General features: G+C 40.1%; 1 protein-coding gene across 6 annotated transcripts; it reads left to right on the forward strand.

Annotated features, from left to right (window-relative positions):
* Positions 1-781: 781 nt before the first annotated feature.
* Positions 782-14,737, forward strand: LOC114572199 (coiled-coil domain-containing protein 38). Of its 6 annotated transcripts, none has more exons than XM_028603698.1 (14): positions 782-942; positions 2,092-2,171; positions 2,509-2,626; positions 2,732-2,784; positions 3,940-4,103; positions 4,195-4,275; positions 4,614-4,702; positions 5,825-5,900; positions 7,946-7,958; positions 9,022-9,176; positions 9,259-9,388; positions 9,778-9,980; positions 13,383-13,476; positions 14,424-14,737. In XM_028603698.1, exons 2-14 carry the CDS (start codon positions 2,103-2,105, stop codon positions 14,544-14,546), a joined length of 1,368 nt encoding a protein of 455 aa, XP_028459499.1. In that variant the 5' UTR covers positions 782-942; positions 2,092-2,102; the 3' UTR covers positions 14,547-14,737. The 6 variants fall into 6 exon arrangements, with proteins under 6 accessions (XP_028459499.1, XP_028459519.1, XP_028459528.1 ...); XM_028603718.1 differs by having other exon boundaries at positions 782-845; XM_028603711.1 differs by lacking the exon at positions 782-942 and adding an exon at positions 965-1,104.
* The last annotated feature ends 810 nt before the right edge of the window (positions 14,738-15,547 follow it).

The raw sequence follows: 15,547 nt of genomic DNA on the forward strand, positions 1-15,547 counted from the left end.
ATTACGAATTCCACTATGGCCACGCCAAGACCCGCCCTTCAATAGCGTTCACACACTACTATTGGCCAGGCGTCCATGCTTACATGTACAGGTCCTATCCCCTGACCAATCCCCTAACCCTAACCTTAACCACTCGAGGTGAAATGCCTAACCCCAACCAATCGAGCTGCTTCGTAGGGTGGGTCTTGGCGTGGCCATAGTGGGATTCATAATTTTGCAGCCCGGAGACCGTCCATTGCCTCCGGGAGGGCATGAGACAGGGTGGCATGACACGGGAGGCTCCAGGCTGCAGCCATACAGTCTTGGGAAACCGCGGTAATAGGCCTAGAACGGACCCGACCAGTTTTATATAACGTTACAGTCTATGGACCCCACCCTGACCCAGTTGACCGTAGGCCTATACGCCGTTGGGTCTCGGGGTTCGGGTAGATCCATTAATACCTCTACTTGGCACCTGGCACAAAACGTAGCAACACCTATTACGGTGGTGCGTTAAAGTGGTTAAACACCCTGTGGTGTGCGCAAGCGCTCTGCCTACCACGAGTTTACAGACACGTCTCTGCTGATTGGATATCACATGTGACACAGCCAATAAACTAGAGACACAAAGCAGTTGCTTAATACACCCATGGTTGCACACCGTTTCACACCTGTAATATTTACATCGAATATAATACATGATTTAAGTTAAAAGCATTACTTATATGAGATTTTCTGTCGGCCGATGCACGTAATGATTTGAAAACTGCGCATGCTCTGTGTGTATAATTCGAGTAGACGATGCAGAGACCGGCAGAGACCTTTTATATGTCAATGGCAGAGACGCGTTTCACATGTTGCTCCAGGTTTGAGCGAATAAAACCCATTTTTGTACATGCAGCACAAAACAAGACAACACCGTCTATGAAAACAAGTCGTTCAACCAGGAAACCGCCGCAAAAGGTGCACACCGTTTTGAGATTGAACGTACCCTTGTTTTTTAAGGCAGTTACCATGACTACAGTCGACAAGCGGCAGCTAAATTAAACGCAAACAGCCCACTTTCAGGTCCTAGCTAGCTACTTTGTTTCGGACCGGTTGTGATAAAGTTGTGAGAGTTAGTAAGTAGGTTGAGTTCTTTATCAATATCAAATGAAAACTGTTTAATTTAGTCTAACCTATAACGCTAGCTAGCTATTACGCTGCAGGAATGTTGAAATTAAATAAAAAACAACAGTTAACGTGAAGTTAGCTAACGTTACTTGCATCAGAAACCTGTAGCTAGCTAGCTAGCTAGCTAAGTTAAACGTTAGCGTAGAACTAGCTAGCTAACGTTAACGTTATTAACCTGAAAAGAGTTTTTGTTATCAATAGTTTGTGCTAATTTGGTTGGACTAAACATTTAGCTGTTTTTAAATATGCAGCCATGTGTTTTAATAATAATGTTAGAGAAGCTACCTTAATGTGGGAACCGCTAGAGGACCCTTTTGCCTTGGTTTTAGCCAGTCAACTCGGAAAATCTCTAGTTGAGATTTTGAAGGCGGTATACGTGCAGTTTAGTGTCCCAAATTCCCCATACGATGTCCTACGTGCAGTTTAGTGTCCCATATTCCCCATACAATGTCCTTAATTAATTATGAACCTGCTAAACCACCTGTGCTACCCTAACCCTAGCCCTACCCTTAACACTAACCTTAACCTGTCTCAAATAAGAACCTCATCATTTGGGACACTCAGTGTTTGGAAAATAATTTGTGACACTAAACTGCACGTACGCCTTTGAAAGCAGTCCATTTCTCTGTTTTATGGAAATTGGGTCACTATATAGAGAGAATGTAGAGAAACAGTACAACTAGTTCTTTGTGGCAACAAATAAGATGAAATTGTTTCTGCAGCTTGTACAGAGCCAGTAGCACTAGATGCCACAAGCAATCTCAGACATTTCATCACCACAGCATGTTCTCTTGTTTTTGAGAAATCCCACTGATAAACTGATACGATTTGGAAAACAAAGCAGGGAGGAAACTATACAGCTATAGACAACTAGTGCAATCACTGACCGTTTGTTTGTTTTGTACAAAAAAAAACATTTTCTTGATTGATTCTGAGTAGACTTGAGAGAAATGGAGACAGGACCGATCCAGGTCAAAGTGCCAGGCAGTAACAGCCAGTCTACAGAGCGCAGAAAAAAGGTTGGTGTGTGTTTAAGGGAGGGGGATGCAGGGGATATTTTAAATAACAGAAAAGGTTATGTATTTCTACTGTAGCTAAGTTACACCCATAACATGTTTTATTTTATTTCAGCAAACTCCGGGTAATAAGCTACCAGAACTGTTTCTGTTATTTTACAGATTTATGTGTCCCCTCCAATGTTGAAACTAAACCCACGCCCTTGATTGTGCATGTACACATCATACATTGTTTTATGTCTCCTGCATATTAGTAAAGCTACACAGTGTAAGTAATATATATATATATATATATGTGTGTTTGAGATTGTACTGCTGTGCTGTTCTCGTCCATGGTCAGGAGCTGCGTACTTTATTGGCTATGTGTGTCGAAGACGAGACTGAACCCAAAAATAACTTGGCTCTCCCTAAACAAAAGCAAGACAGTCCTGAAAAGAATATGTCCCTGATGAAAGAAGGTGGGTGGAGACAGAGCGGAGAATCACAAAGCATGTTGCAAAGGTACAACTTTTGGCTTACAAGAATTGCCTACTTTAGTGTTAACATGTATCTGTCTTCTATAGAGATGAAGAGAGACAGGCAATGTGACATTGAACGGAAGAGAGCACAGCTGGAGGTAAATGACTAAGAAGGCCCTTTTTTCCCCCAACCCTTTTTTATTTGAATTTCACAACAACATTAATGCAGTGGTAACTGGCAGTGACAAATAACCCAACCCAACCGCAAACCTACCAAGTCAGGTCATGTTAGCAGTGGTGGAAGAAGTATTCAGATCCTAAAACACACCGTAAAAATACTCTGTTACATTCCACCACTGCATGTTGGTTATGGAGCTTTTAGAAGTGCTGTGACTACCCGATGTGAGTCGAATTGCGCATGCGTGTCACTTTGCGACTTCACGCAGATCTGTTTTGCTATTAGCCACAGAATAACGAGATAGGTACATTACATAGCAGTGATTTATTATTTAGCGTAAGGCATCACATTTTCACGGCACGATCCCTGATGTCAGTTCTAGATTAGAGGCTGAAGTAGCCCACAAGAACCTGCTAACGAGAGATTTCTGTAATGTCAATACAATAAAAATGGACCTACATAACGAAGTTTGTTCACTGCTGGCTACAACAAAGGCTGTCACTTGAATGGCGTTTTGAGCTAACGTTAGCAATCAAACAATCATAGATAACTACAACGTCTGCCGGATCCGGATCCCTCGGCGTTATGCCGTATGTCGTATAAATCTGAGGATGAGCAACTCGCATCTGCACTCGACTCACATCGGGTAGTGACAGTGCTGCTAGGTGAATTTTAATCACCTTTGTGCAGAGCCAGGCTAGCTGTCCGCCTGTGTGTTCTGTTTGTTTTTTATTTTCAAACCGAACACGAACCCCGGTCACCTGAGTACTTCCTGCTTTATTCCCGTAAATACGGAAAAGGCCACTATTAACAAAATATGAGTCGTAATTCCTGCTTGAACAAACAACCTATGGGAGCGGGGGAGGGGGGGGGAGGACACTCTCTAACGGACACATATAAGAGTTGCATCAATCCTCTCATCTAACTTATTTTTTAGTTATAACAATCTGCCAACATCAGCCTAATATTGCTGCACTGTCAATTAATTCCATGATGACAAAGACGTGGTATGTTGTCACATGTATATATGTTACAAATGTCTTCTTTTTTTCCCACTGCTAATTTATTTCTGGCTTACCCTCCGTCTCCTTACTTATCTGCAATACTCCTCTTACCTTCTTCGCTCCATCCTCAGGCATCTCTGATGAAGAGCAGGAAAGACATTAAGAAGCTGAAGAAGACCATTATCACAAAGACGGCACATATGAAACAGCTTGAACAGAGCCTTGGGATAGAGAACAAAATCTCTGAACAGTGCCTCAGGAGGATTGAGAAGAAAGCTGAGGATGCCAGAACACTGTAAGCAGTAGCGGATTCCTTGTCATTAGGACTTAAAACTGAAAAACATTTTTTAATTGTATTATAATTGTGATTTTGTATCTGTTGTCAGTTTTGAAAAAGAGAACCAGAAAAGAAAAGAGGCAAATTCTACAACTGTGAAGTTAACTGAAGACATAGGGACTTTAAAAAGGTATCATCATCATCATCATTTAGGACCATTCTCACCATACCTGTGTCTAAAACGTTGGAAAAGCTAGATCAGAGCATAAATAAATAACATTCAAAAAGCTTAAAGACAAAACTTAAAGCTAAAGAAGTCCAGCTACAATCATTAGATCTAAGAAAAGTCTTTCAGTGACATTCATTCAGCTGAGGTGGTTCCCAAAACGGCTTGTATAATGACAGGGAAAACCCTGCATAAAGTGATTTACCAATACTGTATGTGCTAGGAAAAGATCTATAAATAAAAAGTGAGCAAGTATTAATCTGCAGTGCATGGATAAAATACCCTGTCTTTCTTCTTGATAGTGAACTCGCCAAGATTGAGGATATCCTGAATAAATATAAGAGGTACAAGAACATTTTGTTCAAGCTGTCGCCTCCGGAATGGCAGCAGGGTAAGTGTTGAAACCCAGGGAATCAATATGTCATAGATTATAACTACCAGGGTGACGTTTGGTAATCCCCATGTCTTAAATGTTAACTTCGGTTATGTTATGGGTCTAAGTGACTGATGGGAACAACAATGTTTGAGATGATCCCAGTATTAACCCTCATGTTGTCCTCGAGCAAATTTGGCCCGTTGTAAAGTTTTTTTATATCAGAAAATATGGGACATCAAAATAAGTGAGAAAAAATTTAAAAAACAAACGACAAAATGTTGGGAAGAGCAACAAACAATGAAAAAATGTCAAAAACACCAGCAGGAAATGTTGAAAAAAGCGCCCAAAACATTGAAAAAGTGACAAAAACGTGAGAAAATGTCAGAAAAAGTGCTAATAATGTTGAAAAAGTGACCAAAACGATGGAAACAAAATACAAAAACATAATAAAAAAACTTTGAAAAAAGCAACTAAAACAACAAACGTGTTTTTTTCATGGTTGACGGGAGACAACACAAGGGTTAAAGGGGCACTATGCAGCTTTTGGCCTTTCTTTCGCTTTTTGCTCGCAGGTTTCTCTATAGAGCCCCCCCTACAGCTTCAGAATAGATATTTGGCAGCTGATACTTGTGTCTGAGTCCTCTCTCAGTCAGTCTGCCGTTTCCTCTTTGTCTGTTCCTCCAACAATACTTTCCTAGCTTTCTCCTTTTCTTTAGCCGGCTCAGCCATGACGATAGTGTGAAAAACTCCATCACTACCTTGTTAGCCGGTTCCTGAATAGGCGTATGTGTGCAGTACCGTGCAGTAATTCGTTACATCGCGGCTCGCCGGCCGAAAGTTGCAAGGGTGGTTTTTCCGCTCACAGGTGCTAGGGGGGAGCGAGATGACCACCATTCAACTTGAAAAAAGTCATATAACCACTCCAGTGACTCCGAAGCTGTTCAGTTAAGGTAAATTAAGCTAAAAGAACTGCATAGTTCCCCTTTAAGTAAGACGGCTGCAATGTAATGTTAATTGGCCACTACGCACCTTCAGTTTTAATGTCCACTTTCAAAGTAAATGCATGGGGAAATAATGACAAAAAGGGGGGGGGCATAAATTATGCCTATGGTGATGTGAACTATAACATGCACACAGGTTCAGGGTCCAGTCCGGGTCCAGTTGCGTCATCCAGCAGGGAGCCCACGCTGTCCTCTGCCCACGACGACACTCTGTAAGGAAACACCAACACACTCACACATCCATGACGATGACGCACATCCATTATTTGTCTCGTAAATTCGGATGGGGTGGTAAATAATAAGGTCAATGATCTAGACTATGACTTTCATTTAGTTATCGGTACAAGGCAAAATCATCACAGCATAAAGAAAAACATACTTTTAAAACTAAATTTACCCTCTAAAGACTAGACTAAAGCTCCATGTAGGTCTTACTTAGATTTTTTTTTGTGGAATATATATATATATATATATATATATATATATATATATATATATATATATATACTGTATATATATATATATATATATATATATATATATATATATATATATATATATATGTATGTGTGTATATATATATATTTATATATGGGGCTGTGCAATTAATCAAATTTTGATCTCAATTTTGATTTTGGCTCCTAACAACAAAAACAATGTAATCGTAAAAAAACTATTATTTGCACTAGGGATGCACCAATCCGACTTTTTCAGTCCCGATACCGATGCCAGGGCTTTGTGTATCTGTCAATACCCGATACCGATCCGATACCGTTGCTGAATCAATAATAAACTGTATACCTTCCACCTCATACCTTCCTTCCACCATATGGAAGAGAGTAAAGGCACCAGACCTTCCTAACTAAACATTACTTAACTAACTAAGACAAAATAACATAGCTGTAATGTATTGAAATTTTATTTATTTGTTATTTAAAAAACAACTGTGCATTCAAATCGAAAATATAATGTAATCAAACTACTTAAAATAAATTTAAATAAATAATAATGGGCCACCTTTATATAGGTTTATAATGGCTTATTCTACTGTCAGGAGTACATAGAATATCTCAAAAACATGTTAATGTCATCATGAGAAGCTAAACTATTTGTATTGTGCAAACTGCAAAGTAGTAAAATAAACTCAAATTGAATGAATACACATACAAACAACTTTAACATTGTGTCCCTTTCAAAACAAAATAGTTGTAAGCTAGTTGTATATACACTACCTTGGCCACAGGTAAGTTAGGTTGTTGTAGTGTGGTTGTACTGGGCGAGTGAACAGAGCTCCGCTGTCAGCCTCCTTCGCTGTTTGAATAACGTTAGTAGGTTGGCGGACGTATTTTAGCGAGGCGAGACATCTTAAATCCAGTGAACGGAGGTGGATTGCGTTCATTGTGACAAGTGACAGGTCTAACGTTAGCACGGCCGAGTAACGTTAGAGCGACCTGCAACAACAGTGGCTAAATTATGTCTGATTTGTTAGAAAAAAAAAACTTGGGAAGAACAGACTGCTTCTCTCTTGAGCACACGTTGTTCTGGTGTATCTCCGGTCTTTCTTCATCCTCTAGCTAACTTTCTTCTCGGTTCTTGAATGTGCAGTAGCGACCGGAGCCTTTCCCAGCTTAACAGACTGTTATGCTACCTGGCTAGCTAGGCTAGCAGCTGTAATGTTACCCAGCATGCCATTCGGTGGTGTAGCTACATTTGTAAATGTAAAATTATTAGTGTTAGAAACTGTTTAAGTCTCAAATTTTTATATGCTATGGTGTTTTATCCTTTTACAGAGAGTTAGTTGTGGGTTATTAATTGTTGTTATGAAGTTACAACCATGAGTGAAAAGGGTACGCGGTTAACGGGGTTCCCAGTGCTGCCACGGGGTGAAACAGGTAAAGAAAACTGGATCGGCCCGTGGATCTGTTAATTTTTCCGATTCAGCTATTTTGTCAATATCGGGGCCGATACCCGATCCAAATATCGGATCGGTGCACCCCTAATTTGCACATCACTTTTTGAAAGTAAACTCTTATTTTGTCTTGTGTTATAAAGGAGAATTCAAAAAGCTCAATGGGGAAAGTATTATATATTATTACAAAAGCATTAATTTCTCCCTGTTGATTTGTTTTATCATTATGCTTTTTGTTGCTGCCGTTTCATAAAGCTATAAGGAATCTACCAAATGTCAGACACATATCATTAATCTCTCTTTCTTTGGCATTGCGGGGTCACAAAATTCTCAACCGGATTGCCACAGCTCAAAATGTGAGGTCAGTTTACACGCAGCAATAGATATATATATATATATATATATATATATATATATATATATATATATATATATACATACACACACTACCGGTCAAAAGTTTGGGGACACTTAGAAATGTCCATTCCACTCCATTATAGACAGAATACCAGCAGAGATCAGTTGCATTGTTTTTTTAATCAGGGCAGCAGTTTTCAGATTACATTATGTGCTTACACAATTGCAAAAGGGTCCTCAACTGTTGTAGAAAGAAGTGGCTGAAGAAACACATGAAATTTCAATGCTTTTTGGTCTAAATGTCATACCCAAATTAAAAGTGGTACGGCTCCCATATACTTTGACACTCTGGGGTGTGCCTGATATCATTGGAAAGGAAACACTCTCAAGTTTTTGTTACAAGTGTCAGGGTGATTCTAGGCCTTACTGACACAGAGTTACATAGGCTAGAATGGAGTTTTTTTATTTCCGTCCAAATCATACATCTGTAAAATGATCAGAATGCACTGCTGTAAACACATCTGACAGGTGACAGACAACAGAGGGCATTAGGAATCCATAAAAAATCCAGAAGCCAAAAGACTCAAAAATGGATTTTATATGATTTTTTTTCTACAGATATGTCTGTGTATTTTTTTATTTCCATTTGAAAAGTGCAAAGAAAAAAGCCAAAAAACTACAAAATACAACACTTCTCAAATACACAAACACTGTCACATCAATCACCTTTCCAATGATATCAGGCACACCCCTGAGTTTCAAAGTATATGGGAGCTGTACCACTTTTAATTGCGGTATGACATTTAGACCAAAAAGCATGGATTTCAAGCGTTTCTTCAGCCACTTCTGTCTACAACAGTCGAGAACCCTTTTGCAATTATGTAATCACATAATGTAATCTGAAAACTGCTGCCCTGATTATAAAAACAATGCAACTGATCTCAGTTGGTATTCTGTCTGTAATGGAGTGGACCGTTAGTGTATATATATATATATATATATATATATATATATATTTTTTTTATCTTGAGTGTTTATTTGCAGCCCTCACAGTGTCTGTCCTGCAGGAGAAGCTGGAGCTGTACTTCTCCGATCCCCAGCAGCTCCTGGATCTGATGGCTGAGTTGACGGAACAGAACCTGTGTCTTATTCCGCACTCTACCCGGGTGGATGAGACACTGCAGGAGCTCAAGCAGACCATCGATGCAACCTGGAAGAAAATGTAAGCATCATATCATCCAAAAAAGGCCACACTTGTGAAAAACACAACCTCACCCGATGCCAACTCCTCTCTGTTTATATAGGATAAAGGATGACGAGAAGTTAACGTTGCAGGTGAATGACATGGAGGAGAGAATCAGAAACGAAACGGAGAGAGCTACTTTGCTCAAAAAGAAGGTTGAGCTCCATGACTCCCTGAAAACACAGGACCAGGTAAGGAAGCGAGATGTGCTGTACGTTTGGTTACTACAGAGCCCCTAAAAGGACGTGGGATTTATTTATTTTCTGATGCACACAAGAAACTTTCTAATTCGCACGAGAAACCAATCTGAGTAGCAGTCAGAATGGCTGACGAGGAGGAGGTATTCATCTTCCTGGTTTTTGTATCCAATTTTGTCTTGCTAATGTTTGGCCCCACTGTTTAGCTGCCTGTAGTTTTATTTACCTCTTCTGCCTTGCTTTGTCTGTCAAAGCATTTTGTAATCTCTGTTTTTAAAGGTGCTTTATAAATAAAAGTTAATATTATGATTACATTACATATTCATTGTATTCCGTATCCTCCTCCCCTTTTTATCTGTCCCACCTCCTCTCCGTGCCTACAGGACATTTTGTTGGATGCTCTGGGTGCCAAGGTGACAGAAGTGCACCGCCGCTGCGTGGACAGCCGCCTGACCAACCTCAGCACCTTGGAGAAGCTGTCCAGCGTGGAGTACCGTATGACCGTGGTGCTGGAGCTCATCGAGAACATCCCAGAGGAGGAGCTGGAGACACTGAGGATGATCAAAGACAACGAGAGGAAGGCTAGGTTAGTCTCACTGAGCGGACAGACAGCAGGCCTGTACTCTTGAAGTCATTCAGGTTTAGATAGGTATATTGTTCATTACTGTATTGTAGCTTAGAGCAGAGATCTTCAACAGGGGGTCCTCAGAGTCAGTGCAGGGGGGCCTTCAAATTATTGTTAATTTTTAAATAAAAGTCCTAACATGAATCCAACGTGTTATTAGCAAATATAAACCCCCATCGGTGATAGACTTACTGGCCTATAGGTAAGCTAGTCACTAAGGCCATCCACAGATAAAGTTCATCCTAAGGATTCACTGCGCCACATGTATGTGTAACACTAAAGGTCCCATGAAAATTTCACTTTGAGGTTTTTTAACATTAATATGCATTCCCCCAGCCTGCCTATGGTCTCCTCATTAGCTACAGAAACAGAAATGGCACATCCTAAGGAAAGCTCATTGTGGGACTGGCTCTAGTGGCTGTAATTCTGCACCAAGGCTGAATTTCGGGAAAGAGACTTCAGATACAGTATTAGGGGACCACTAAGGTCTATATCAGTGTTTCTCAACGGGGGCGGTACCGCCCCCCAGGGGGCATTCAGAAGATGATGGGGGGCGTTGGAAGCAATATTTTGGAAAGGGGGGCATTGAGGTGCCCTTGGGGGGCGTTTGTTTGAAAGCTAGTTTAAACCAAAGATTCACAATAGCAACACATGTTTACACTTAAACTAATAAAAAACAGTGGTCTGCAACGTTAACAGCTGCCAGTTTACAGCATTGTGACTGGACGAGACGGGTATCATAACTCTTCTGTGCTTCTGTCAGCTTTGTTTGGCGCTGCTCCGTGCTGCCTTCATGGAAACGGGACATCAGAGCATCATCTTAAATGAGCTCTGTAGCTACTACGTGAAGCTGCGTTCAGATAAGAAAAAAAAAAGCAATCGCCGCGACGTCCTGTTGTATTCTTTAACCCCCCAATGTAGCACAAGTAGACTTTATATTTCACAGTAACAGTTTTTCGTCAGATGGTTTATAGAACACAACGTTTCCTACTGTACCTGAATGCAGCTTCATTTCACGGAGAAAGAGAGAAAGAAAAGAGACGTGCGAGAGATATCGACTGTGCTTTCATTTAGCTGTTCCATAAACTCCCGGCCAGTTCAGGGCTTGTGTTTGGGGTTTTCAAACTTTCTTATGGAAGCTGAGGAAGTGATGTAACTGTTTACTGTAGTACGGGATTCTCACACCTCCACAAAACAGCGCGATGTGGGGTTGCGTTTCTCCAAACGTTTTTTTTCTGCTATTTACTCGCAAGACAGGCGATAGGAAACCTAGACTCTTCTAACCTAGACTCTTCTAAGCATTAAAAAACATCTCTCACCAACTTTCAAAGGTTGTAAACTTATTTCCATTCGGCAGTAAGTGTCGTTTGTCATCACCAAAATACTTTTCTGTGTGTGTGTGTGTGTGTGTGTGTGTGTGTGTGTGTGTGTGTGTGTGTGTGTGTGTGTGTGTGTGTGTGTGTGTGTGAACCTTCTGCTTTTACCCCTTGATAAGGGCCAGCTTGTTTTCCGTTGGAACAATTCGATTTTAGATTTGAATGAAAAATAGATTTGAATGTTAAATTGCTAGCTGTTTCTGATTGGCTACTGTTGGTGTTTGTAATAATAATAATAATAATAATAATAATAATAATATGTATAATAATACATTTTATTTAAAGCCATTTCATGACACCCAAGGTCACTTCACAAACAAAAAAGGACATTCAAATTATAGTCATCTTATAAATAATACCTAATTATAGTTTGTTACATATCTAGTTGTTCTGATTGGCTGCTGTTATTTAATTTGAATGTCAAATGGTTGCATTCTTTTTAAAAACTTGTAAATATATATACATTCTATTCACATGGCTTTTTTGATACATGGGAAACTAATACATGTGTTGTTTGTCATTCAATGAATTTATTTTTTGATTATTTTTGATAACAATAGTAACAATAATAATAGGCAGGCTATATTAGGGCGTAATCATTAATATTCAGGGAAATTAGCCTACATAATATTTGATGGGGGGCGTTAGGGACCTGGATAATGGATAGGGGGGCGCTGGCACAAAAAAGGTTGAGAACCACTGGTCTATATAAAAGAGACTTCAGATACAGTATTAGAGGACCACTAAGGTCTATATAAAAGAGACTTCAGATACAATATTAGGGGACCACTAAGGTCTATATAAAAGAGACTTCAGATACAGTATTAGGGGACCACTAAGGTCTATATAAAAGAGACTTCAGATACAGTATTAGGGGACCACTAAGGTCTATATAAAAGAGACTTCAGATACAGTATTAGGGGACCACTAAGGTCTATATAAAACAGACTTCAGATACAGTATTAGGGGACCACTAAGGTCTATATAAAAGAGACTTCAGATACAGTATTAGGGGACCACTAAGGTCTATATAAAAGAGACTTCAGATACAGTATTAGGGGACCACTAAGGTCTATATTCCGTTAGTTAGTTTAATTCCGTCTTTTCGCAGATGTCCGTTACTTTCCGCTTTCTTTGTGTTGGAATTTAAAACTCCGGTGGATTCATGAGGACAACGTTTAACTGCTCCTCAGATCTCTGCAGGGTAAATCCAGACAGCTAGCTAGACTATCTGTCCAATCTGAGTTTTCTCTTGCACGACTAAAACTACTTTTGAATGTACACATGTTCCACCAAAACAAGTTCCTTTTTGCAGCAGCTCCGCCCATGACGATTGCGATTGGTTTAAAGAAATGCCAATAACCCAGAGCACGTTTTCCTCCCATCCCGGAATGCTGTGTGGACTAGCCAGACCCTCCTCCGCAGCGCCATGGAGGAAGGTCTGGCAAAGCGAGACTACTCAAAGTATTATTTTAAATGGTTTAACAACAGCATGCAACTGCAAATAGTATACTTTATCATTGAATGTTCTCATAATTATTTGAAGAATTTATTGAATATTATAATAATAATATAGCGCTTTATCATAGACACTCAAAGCGCTTCAGGGGTGAGGGGACTACTCTATATATTGTGTATATCATGTACAGTATGAGTGTAATAATTATAATAGTGTGTGTAATGTTTGAATCGAATTTGGACATTGTGAGCAGAATAGTAAATAGTAAGTAAGTAAATTTATTTATATATATATAGCACCTTTCACAGACAAAAGGAGTCACAAAGTGCTTTACAGTAAAACAAAAACAACAAATTCCAGACTGGCTTTTCTAGCATCAATGCAATTATAGAAAGACTGTGTATCTTGCAAACTAATGAAAGGAGCTCTGGATAGAGATGTTTCCCCAAAGAGCATTGTTTGTTACATGAAAACCCACTTCTCTTCCTTCTTGCTCTATCTCTTCCTTCTTGCTACATCATGTTCCAGGCAACGTGAAGAGCAGCTGAGGCTGGAGATGGAGAGAAAGATAGAGATGATGAAGAAGTGCTTTCGAAAATCCCAGGGCGAAAGCAAGAAACTAGTGAGTCTTTCACTTCAAAATGAACAACACCATTATGTGAATTTTGTATCAAGTTTTCTAATCGCACAACACAATAAATTATATTATTAAGAGATCAGTAACACATTCATTTGAATAGTGTGTGTGGTCTGGATCAACGGACGTACGTTTCCAGAGTAAAGCCTTAAATTCGGCAGGTGGCTCACGCTGCACAATACGTTGATTCTTTTAATCGCAAGAGACTGCGACATATCGCAAAAGACACTACGCACGTTTTTTGTGTGAGTTGAAAGAAAATGTAACTGTCGTGGCGGGTTGGCTCAGTTGGTAGAGCCGGCGCACATATTTAGAGGTGCTGCATGTCATTCCCCTTCTCTCTCCCCTTTCATGTCTTCATCTGTCCTGTGGAATTAAAAGGCCTAAAATGCCCCAAAAAATAATCTTTAAAAAAAATAATAATAATGCAACTGTCACTTTCTATTAGTTGTGCCTTTTTATATTCAATTCAATCTTCAGTTTGTTTACTAAACGAATGTTGGAAATGGTTTCCTTTTTGTTTATTTTAAATTCAACAATGAATTTTTATGTATTTTAGCAGAAAGCAACATAAATGCAGAACTGACTATACTTTTAATATCTGTTCATTTATCGCAAGTCATAATTCTTTTTATTTTAATTTTAACATTTGGATGATTTTATCAGCACCTTGGTGCTTCTTTGTAAAGCACTTTGGTCAGCTTAAGCTGCGTTTAAATGTGCTCTAGAAATAAACTTTACTTACTAATATCGTTATTGCGATATTCAACAACGTTAACGCATATCGCACATTTTGCTCATATTTTGCAGCCCTAGCTCACTCGCCGAATGTCTGCTCTCTGATCAGATTGTTTTTGACTCAAACGTGTAGTCAAAGCAGTGAGAGAAATGAACCCCGGAGGATGCTAAAACCTCATCTTTTTATCTCTCAGACTGGAAGAAGGCTCATGCCCAGGTGCATCCCTCTGGGGCAGAAGGTCAAAGTCAGCGATGAGGACAACGTTCCTAATGAGGAGGAACTCCATGCCTTCCTCTTCACCTCTGAGGACTCTTGAAGTGCATGAAAATTCACCAGTTTTCCAGAAATAATCTGATAGGCCACAGCCAGTGCAACCTCATTGTCCGGCTTGTTTCTTTTTCGTTGGTACTCTTATGCTGTGACTTTTATTTCTGAATGTGCATTGTTTTGTATGTAGCCTTCTTTAGAAGGTACAATTTTGTTTTAAAGTGCTCATATTATGCTTTTTGGCGTTTTCCCTTTCCTTTATTGTGTTATATATCTTTTTTTGTGCACGTTATAGGTTTACAAAGTGAAAAAGCCCAAAGTCCACCCCAAAGGGACACGGTTATGTTTGCACTGAATAACAATTTTTCAATAAACAAAAACATAACTCTTGCAGCGCACATGAACAGATGCGCAATATTAGCGCATCTGTTCATGTTACTAGGGGGAGAGAGAAATTACTATGGTGGCTCTCCATCGTGATGTCGGCCAGCCATCACGATGGACGATATCGTCCATCAGCACAACCCTAGTCCTTACCTAGGTACTGTCAGGGCACACCCTCATACTCTGCTTCTGACTGGCTAGTAGTCCTTACCTAGGTACTGTCAGGGCACACCCTCATACTCTGCTTCTGACTGGCTAGTAGTCCTTACCTAGGTACTGTCAGGGCACACCCTCATACTCTGCTTCTGACTGGCTAGTAGTCCTTACCTAGGTACTGTCAGGGCACACCCTCATACTCTGCTTCTGACTGGCTAGTAGTCCTTACCTAGGTACTGTCAGGGCACACCCTCATACTCTGCTTCTGACTGGCTAGTAGTCCTTACCTAGGTACTGTCAGGGCACGCCCTCATACTCTGCTTCTGACTGGCTAGTAGTCCTTACCTAGGTACTGTCAGGGCACGCCCTCATACTCTGCTTCTGACTGGCTAGTAGTCCTTACCTAGGTACTGTCAGGGCACACCCTCTTACTCTGCTTCTGACTGGCTAGTAGTCCTTACCTAGGTACTGTCAGGGCACACCCTCATCTCTGCTTCTGACTGGCTAGTA

This window comes from Perca flavescens, chromosome 2, assembly GCF_004354835.1.
Source record: "Perca flavescens isolate YP-PL-M2 chromosome 2, PFLA_1.0, whole genome shotgun sequence".
In the NCBI taxonomy this organism is placed as follows: Eukaryota; Metazoa; Chordata; class Actinopteri; order Perciformes; family Percidae; genus Perca; species Perca flavescens.